The sequence below is a fragment of the Alnus glutinosa genome, chromosome 3 (assembly GCF_958979055.1).
Source record: "Alnus glutinosa chromosome 3, dhAlnGlut1.1, whole genome shotgun sequence".
Lineage (NCBI taxonomy): Eukaryota > Viridiplantae > Streptophyta > Magnoliopsida > Fagales > Betulaceae > Alnus > Alnus glutinosa.
Genome location: NC_084888.1, coordinates 35,689,027 through 35,698,019, shown reverse-complemented (window position 1 = coordinate 35,698,019; position 8,993 = coordinate 35,689,027). Strand labels below are relative to the sequence as shown.

Here is an 8,993-nt window from a genome sequence, read left to right as displayed (position 1 = left end):
CGGTCCCAGTCATTTCTTACCTTTGTTGTGTTAGCTCAGAGATGAAAGATGGTGCTCTAAGCACCACAGCAAGAAATTAAGGTGGTGTGCATGCGCCATTGGCCCGTCACTTGACAAACCACAAATTGGCTTCAGTAAGTAGATCGTTTGTAGCAGTATTAATAATCATCCTAAGGTGATTATTTGATGGCCCAGTATGAAGATCACAATTGTTCAAGGAGAATCTCAGTAATCTGAAACACTTACGAAATGAACTTTGTAAAATCACATAGTCCACCGCAACATTTGCTTGTACAATTTTTTTTTGTCAAATATAAAATAAGAGAATAAAAGCAAAAGCAAAGAGAAGTGAGCACAAGAGATTTGGGTTGATTTAACCTTAGAGCCGGCTTACGTCCACCACTGACAAGGCGCTAAGAGCTACATCTTTGTTGTCCAAGCTTCTTTTGCAGAGCAAATCAGTTTCTTTGATGAGCATAATAAGACGGAGGAGATAACAGCAATTGAGAACATTTCTTCGTATTACAATGGGAAGTTTCCAGTCAGACGGATGTGGTCAAGGGTACAACGTAAACCATACCTATTGACAGCGGCATTAGCGGCCCCAAATCCTCCTCCATATGCCGGAGAAGTATCACTGGCGATTTGGTGCATGAAAAATTCACCCAGTTTATTTTCCACGTCAGACTTTTGACCTTTTTTCGATGATGATGATGATGATGATGAGGACGAAGGTGCTGATGTAGATGGCATGCTTTTAAAGCCAGGCATCACTTCTGACTCAAGCCACATGTATGAAAGCATCTGACAGATACCTTCCTCTACCTCGGGGTTAAGATTACGGTAGCCTGCATAATTCAAATGGGATGTAGATGAAATTAAATTATGCATATCCAAAGATATCATCCATGGAGGAGATTTCAGAAGGGCATTCAAACCTTTAAGGAGTAACCAGCCATGCATCAACTCATTGGCAAGAATAGCACCTGTGAGTAATCTGTCTCCAGCAAAGATGTTAAAAACAGTGAGATATGAAATACTTTTTTGTGAAGAAGTGGATCTTCTTAGTGTTAACACACTTGTGAAGTTGATATACTTAATTGGTCCGCTCCCTGACAGTTATAAGGATAGATGGTCTCAGAGTTGTATATAAGGTCTTTGGTTCAAATTTTGGTAATCCTCATTTTTGTTTCATGTGAAGAGTTTAATATTAGAATTGGTGAATAGGCTTCCCATGCTCATCAATGGGAGCTGTTACTCGTTTATATAAGAATAATTTTATAGTCTGGCTTTAGTTACATCATTTTCAAAAGAGAAATGCAACACACACTTTCACTCTAATATTCCCTGACATAACAGTGAAAATCATCATCGAATTTTGGATGAATTACTATATGATTTTGGATCCAATGTGTGATTTTTACTATCACACAAGAGAGTGTACTTGAGAGTGTAGAAGTGGGAGCGATAGTGTGTGTAGCATTTCTCTTTACAAAATTTAAATATGAATTACACAATCTTATCTTTATCTAACACTTTGTTATCATTATCTTGTGTTTGAGTTGAAGATCTCTTATCTGCAACATCTTCTAGCTTTGAATTGTTCTGTTTGTTGGACTGATAAGAAGTTGTCTCAATAATGTGTTGCAAGGAGTGCTACACATACTTTCAAGTGTTCACTCTCAAGTGCTCACCTCTTGACATGACAATAAAAATCACAAGTAAATGAAATAACAAATGAAAGTATATATGTAGCATCCAATAGTGATTTTCACTGTTACGTTAGGAAGTGAGCACTTTGGAGCATGTGTAGCATTTCTCACATGTAAGACATGTAGATGTTTCAGTGTTGTTGGGTGTGTTTTCATGTGGAGAAGATTTTTTTATTATTATTATTTTTTTTTAAGTACATAAGAAAGAACTACAGACAACAACAAGAAGAAGAAGAAAAAGAAAAGAACGGAAACAAATACAAGCAACTCAATTGTTACACCCAAACTAGACAGACAACTAGCACCTCACTACACCGGAGGAAAATCAGGTAAGTGGAAGTCAAATGAGAATGCAACCAAGGAAGAATGCAGCCTAATATAATGGATACAACCATCAGGAGTAAGAAAACTCCAAGGAACTTCATTGGAATGCAACTAGGGAAGGATGCAGATCATTAGACCTAAATGATAGAAAAAACCATCTAGAGTAAGAGAACACAACGAAAGCAGGATCTCCTTCAAAGACAGTGAGTCTAAAGCCCAATCAGAAGGGATAGAGAGAAGCTCAGATCTGGATCTGAGAAAACAACGACAACAAAAATACATAAAAAGAAAGAAAAAAGAAAAAGAAAAAAGAAGAAGAAAGAAGCATAAATAAAATACGTGACCCATAAATCAGCAACATGGGCAGAGGAGGCATTGGAGACGCACAGGCACATGAGGGCCAAGCGGGAGAGTGTGAGGGACAGGAGTCAGGGGTGAACAGAACTGACAAAGAATGACAGATCTAGCATAATAATAAAAAAAATAAAAAATAAAAAACCAATTTGAAAACCAAGTTAGTATCAAGAGCATCGGAGACAGAGAGCAGAGCAATGGAGGAGATGAACGGCGCAGCGAATCAAAGAAGGCGACATGGCAGTAGTGGAATGGATGAGGCTACAATTTTATAATGAAGAGACGAATCTCTTGGGATAGATCGCCAAAAGCGAGAGATAGAGCACCAAAAACGATGAGTAAGGGTTCAAAAGAGGCGATTAAGGCCTCAAAAGAGGCAAAAATCTCTAGGAGGGAGGGGGGAGGAGGGAGACAGATGCTTCCCTCCTCCCTTTGGCAGCCAGGCGGGTAGAGAGTTTTATTTCTTAGAGAGGAAGTTGAGAGCGAGAGACCGTATTTTTGTGGAAAAGAATTTTAGTGTTTAAGCTTGTTGGATAAATGGTGTCAATTCAAAAAGATGCATTTTTCATTAACAAATTAAAGATATGAACTGCATGTTCATTTCATTCGATTAAAAGCTGCCGAGTGCCGATCCAGTTTTTCTTTACGAAAAGCAATACAAGAATGGTACAGTGTAGTGAATTAAGTATCACTACAAGCTAACTTTATGAAGGGTGAACTACGAAATCTCTAAACAAGGAAATAAAGTGAACTTTAATGCTTTTTTATTTTTCTAATAAAGATTTTATCATTATATTTCAAATCTCCTTTTCGTGCATGATAGTACATCCCTCTCTTCCAAAAAAATCACAACCCTCTTACAAGAATTTTGTTCTTTTAATTAATTGCAACGCAGTCTTTTTGTCTATATCAAAACATTGGCATTATAGCAACTCTATGCTCTATGTAGTTAATTCTTATATTTAACCATGATTATCCTCAGATCACTTTCTACATAGCATTAAGCATGCCACTTTACTGTTCATTGGGACTCCACACGTTGGATAGACAATAGAAGAGCTCTATGTTCAAAAAACACAACGCAAAGACCAGCATGTTCACCTAAAATCATTAGCTACTTGGTACTACTCACTGTAATGCAACGCCCCAAGTACTTTTAAATTTGGAGACAGTAAAAATTAAAAAAGAAACACACATACAGAAAATGGGAGAATTGCCATTAATTATCACCTTGGAAGACCATAGAGAACAAGAATAGCCGTAACTTCACATTTTCGAGTAAGCTTTTGGGGTTGAGTTCTCATTCCTCCAAGTCGGTGGCCACCAATTCTCGGCCTTTTGAGTATCTGAATAACATTAAATAAAAAAGCACAAGGAAAGCACCTAATAAACAGTTAGTACCCTCGCTAATTTCTTTCAAATTTAAGAAAGCAAAACTAGATAGTACAAATTTCTGATTACATACACTGGTGACAGTTTGTTCTTCAGAAAGACATAAACCCCTTGTCTCAGGCACGTGATGAAAGCCCTGGAAAGAACCAATTCAGAATGAGAGAGGAATTTCATGAAAATATAAATAAATACATAAATATAACAAGAGATCATTTATTACATGCTTCTCCCCGACTATGGCTTCATTAAGGGCTTGTCTTTCAACCAGAAGCATTGGAATTTGCTGATCTAGTTTCATGTTCATTCCTTCGTAATAATCTCTTATGGCATGGTAAAGGGGTTGACAATCACCAGTATCCATGATAGCAGATTCCATGCACTCATAGCATAAACGCCGACCATCTTCCAAACTATAGTATTTCGCATTCCGAGACTTGAAGAGGGAGGAAAAGAAAGAGGAAAAGAACAACTATTAGCATATCAATTTGAACTGATACATATTCCATTTCATCTTAGAAAACATTTTTGGAGGTAACATAATATAAGAAAACATATTCCATTCCTTAAATTATTACCTCTAAACGTTCACAACTACAGCAGCGAGCAGTGATATCATGCTCATGTGATGGACAATATTTTTGAGACCAAAATGGATGGCACCTATACTCGATCAAACCAGCAGCATTTGTTGGAACCTGGATTTTTATATGTAAAAGTAAGAATGTAAATGACTAAAAATTCATGCTGGTAAAACAAGATTAAATATATATATATATATATATATATATATATATATATATTTATAATCTTAACTAGATGGAACATGATGATTGTTCTTCAATCTGGCCCTCAACATAAAAGATATTACTAACACTCTTGCTTCCCCCCCATATAACTAACAGGATTTTAAGATCTGATCATTTGTAATGGATATGCTTTAGACTTTCTTACATTACTCAGTCATTATAAAACATCATTTTATGCAGTAAAATTTCAAACATCCCAAGAATTCTCTTTTGAAACTAGTCTAGTTTGGACATACGTGATACCAAAGGGTTCCGGTATATGAATGAAATGTTGAAATTTTAGGTAAAATATTTATTTGAAATTTAGCCCTGATCATTGAGACCTGTGAGACCTATTTGGCATTTCCTGGTCAGGTAGCAACCCACGTGTAGATGATAAGCCCAAAAATTGCACTTCTTTAACTACATAAACATACTAGTAGAACACAGGGTATGGCCTAGAAATAGCCACAAAAACAAAAACAAGCAATAGAGATCAGATGAGCCATAGTAACTTCACTTACAAAATGGTGGCAAACTTCACATTTGGGATGGGTCAGCTCTTTAAAACAAGACTTGTGATAAGGGTCCCTCCCTGACAAAGAAAACTTGGATCAACAGAAAAAACTGTAAGAGCAAGATGAAGGAGAAGTTTCATCATCATTACTTGTATGGCTACTTTACATCTGACTTTAAAAACCTCAAAAATAAGTGATACAGCGGGGAACAAAATCAAATAGGAAAAAGATTATTCTAGTATAGAAAGCCAAGAAGAACTTATTACCTCATGCTCAGTAATTGGGTGACCACAAGCACGACAGCAGAAGCACTCTGGATGGAAAAATGTTCCCATGCATCCCAAATAATTGCCATAGCCTATGTCACGTTTGCAACCATTGCATATCCTGCAAGTATCCACAAAAAAAAACATGGTCAATCAAGTTCAAGATTGTAAAACTCACAACTTCCAGAAAACCAATCAATTTATTTGTTTTTCAAATCATTGTTATTACAATGGTTACGATGGTATTTGACAAGTCCAGTAGCAACTATACTGAAATACATATGGAATTCAAGACAGCCATGTACAACCTAGATTATCCTCATCAAAACTCTCAATAAACAACCAAAATGTTTGGCAAATTGAAATGCCTTCATCACCCAATCAACAAAAAGTAAGTAAAGTTCCTAGATGAGTCCAAGGGAAACAAGCAAAATAATAATCCAATGAATTTAAACATTTGCAAGAATGTTTGTGAAACTGTAGGTAATGTGTTGTGGTCCATTATTGACATTGATAAAAAATAAATAAATAAATAAATAATAGGAAGAAATTTTTAATTCCCAACTGCGCTATATGTTAGCTAACACCACTATATAAATGAAAAAATTTCATCAGTATCAATCAGCAGGACACTACCAAATTATTAGTAACTCTGATCAATTGATCAGTTATGCTTTTCTTTTTATAGACAATGAAAAATTAAAGAGCTTTTCACGCCAGGAGACTCATTAATTTCTAATATCAACAGGCATAAAAGGTGACTTGTCTTGGCTAAAAGCAGCCAACCACAAACTCAATATCACCAGACACACCGAGCATTTGACATGTTCACAGTGCACATAATTACAACCATGACTGAAAAATCTTACCCATGTTCCCTTGGATAATATGGTACAAGGGAATTAGAAGGATGTGAAGGTGAATTTAGGCTACCCTGAAGTTTCCTAGCAAGCTCTTCATCATTGTCTGTCCGCCATCTATATGCTGGGAAAAAAGAAAACAAAAAACAAGAAACTCAATGTTAAATCATGACATTGTGTGTGTGTGCGCGCGCGCGCCTACGTTTCTAAGCGAGCACATAATTATAGGACTGTAACAAAGGAACAGTATTTGATTTAAATCTTAAAATACTGTAAAAACTTACGATTTCGTTTCTTTGAATCTTCAGCCAAGGAAAGTGTTGTTGCACGATCTAATTCCTCTTTTTCTTTTTGAGAACCAGAACTATCATCCTGATGACAGTACAAGAACTATTTTTAAAAAGAAAAAAAAAAAAAAAAATCTTCCTTATTAACCAAGCAGTAAACATGAAAACAATTTATCCATTATGCAATGTGGAATGAAATAGAATTTTTTTTCGACTAAATAAGCATCATCACTGAAATAATTAGGAGATATCTGATACAAATCCATTGCATTGTTCATGAAGACTTATTTCTCAAAGCAGAAATATTATGCATATTTTCACTCAATCTACCAGCTTTATTCTAGTTATATCTAAGCATTAACTCCACATGAATTTCAGATCATTTGCTGGCATAGAACAGAATTCCGCTCAACAATCTAAACAATACTACAAACCATTAATCCATGTAATATAAGCACCATCTTCTGCCCAAAAATTCTACGCTACATTAATATTAAATGTGAAACCACGTTTTTGTAACCTAATTATGGACATCCCCAAAAGGGAGAAATATGAAAAGTGTACTACTAGTAATAGAAACTTTAAAATTTCAGCAACTATTTTTTAGAGGAGAATTGAAAATTTGTAAAGCATTTTTGGAACTTAACTATGCTACTACTCGCACAAGAAATATGCCGAACTATTCATAAAAATAAAATAAATAAATAGAGTAATAAACGAAACGATATATCATTTGAACTTTACATATAGAAGCTATAATTAAAATGGGAGATGAATTGTAAAAATAAAACTCGAATTCAGGACCTCTTGCTTTAATATAAATCATCAATTGCTCAAAAGTTTAAACAGATAGAAAATAATGATTTCACTAATATTCTTAACAGTGCCAAATATTTATCTCCCCGACAAAATATATATATAAAATTACGTAAAACATTTGAACCAAAATCTTCGACTAATGATGACAATTAAAATGGAGAACAATAAGAAAACGACGGCGTATTGTTTACCAAGGATCTAGACGGTGCACGCAAAACCTTGTTTTCCTCACCAATGATCTGAGGGTGTCGGCCACCTCCTCCATCCCCTCCTCGACCGGTGCCGCTCTTGAAAACCTTCCACAGCCAATTCATTAACCCAGACTTTCCCTCTGCGTGCATGAAGCTATAAAAAGAAGCGCAAAGGAACGAAAAAGACAAAGAGAAGGAAATCGATAAAGAGAGAGAGGGAGGAAGGAAGTGAGGGTTTGGGGATAAAGGAAGGGGGGGAACAAGGCAATAGACATCTTTAATAGCGGCTGGACGATAGAGAGAAAGCGAGCGAGAGTGAGAGAGCGAAGGAATCTCTGAGTGCGAAAGGAAGAGTTTTGGAGGGAAAGATGCTTCGCTAGTTCGCTTGGAAAAATAGAGACGGGTCGCTGAAGGTTGGGTCTGGGAAGGAATCTGCTGAGGCGGAGGACAATAAAGTAACGGTGGAGGCCTCAGAGAATCAACTAGAGAGAGAGGGATCGTATGCGCACGCTGATAGAATATATGATATGTTACAGGTAATCATATATCATATGTTCCTTATAGATAATTAGATATGGAATTTTGCCGGGTTAAAAGAGATGAGGAATTTCAAACAAGCGGCCAAGATGTTCCCAGAAATTACAAGAGTGCCATGGGCGTTGTTTTAATTAAGGGGATTAAAGTTATTAAGAATGGCTCACTAAAGCACCAAAAATATGTCCAAGTAGCCCTTCAACAGCCAACATTACACAAGAGGGGGAGAGGGGGATTCGAACTAGTGACCTCCGCTTCATGAGGAGCATTATGCGTCCTGACTCTTGATCCTCATACTCACCCTCATCCTTTTTTTTCTTTTTTACTTATTAAAAAGGTAAGAAGGGGTGACCAGTATAATTATTTCCATTGAACATAACAATCGAGGTTCCCCCCACTATGAAATGTTTGGTTTGAGCCATAATTACTGTCTTGGAAGGCAAGTCCATCACCACAGCCCCACCAAAATACAAGTTGGTCAAACCCCTTCTTAATAGCATCTAGTTTGCGGACTACTACCACAAGCGGGCTCAAAACCGTAATCACTAGAGGGGGGAGTTGAACCATATCTCACGCTGCTTTACCAACTCAACTACCACCTTGGTGGTTGACTCACCCTCATCTTCATTTGGATTGTTACATGACTAATCAGAATGTATTCGATACGTTTTATATGATATATTTAAAAAAAAAAAAAAAAAAAAAAAAAAAAAGTAAATGAGAACATCGTATTATTTGAGATATGTTATTTGCGCACATATTATATATAAAATTATATACACAATGCCTTTTGGGTGTATTTTTTATGAGTTATGTTATTTGCACACACTCATAGTTAGGGCTATGCAGGACCCGCGAAACCCTCCCCGACCCACTCTCCCCGCCCCGCAGAACATCTGTTTTACTGTTTTTTTTTTTTTTTTTTGTGGTTTCAGGTCTAAATTTGGTATA

The 8,993-nt window shown here is 36.3% G+C and overlaps 1 protein-coding gene across 2 annotated transcripts; it reads right to left on the bottom strand.

Annotated features, from left to right (window-relative positions):
* Positions 1–209: 209 nt before the first annotated feature.
* Positions 210–8,014, bottom strand: LOC133864761 (protein DA1-related 2-like). Of its 2 annotated transcripts, XM_062301173.1 has the most exons (11): positions 7,509–8,009; positions 6,496–6,583; positions 6,221–6,335; positions 5,352–5,472; positions 5,092–5,175; positions 4,358–4,477; positions 4,003–4,215; positions 3,856–3,918; positions 3,621–3,736; positions 939–997; positions 210–848 (listed from the first exon to the last, which is right to left on the bottom strand). In XM_062301173.1, the coding sequence occupies exons 1-11, from the start codon at positions 7,656–7,658 to the stop codon at positions 523–525; spliced, it is 1,455 nt and encodes a 484-aa protein (XP_062157157.1). In that variant the 5' UTR covers positions 7,659–8,009; the 3' UTR covers positions 210–522. The 2 variants fall into 2 exon arrangements, with proteins under 2 accessions (XP_062157157.1, XP_062157158.1); XM_062301174.1 differs by lacking the exons at positions 210–848; positions 939–997 and adding an exon at positions 1,004–2,289 and having other exon boundaries at positions 7,509–8,014.
* Positions 8,015–8,993: the final 979 nt, after the last annotated feature.

Coding starts and splice junctions, on each gene's coding strand:
- LOC133864761 (XM_062301173.1), bottom strand. CDS start 7,658: ATGCACGCAGAGGGAAAGTCTGGGTTAATGAATTGGCTGTGGAAGGTT. Junction 6,336..6,495: donor AGATTCAAAGAAACGAAATC/GTAAGTTTTTAC, acceptor CTTTTTTCCCAG/CATATAGATGGCGGACAGAC. Junction 3,737..3,855: donor AAGAACAAACTGTCACCAGT/GTATGTAATCAG, acceptor AATGTTATTCAG/ATACTCAAAAGGCCGAGAAT.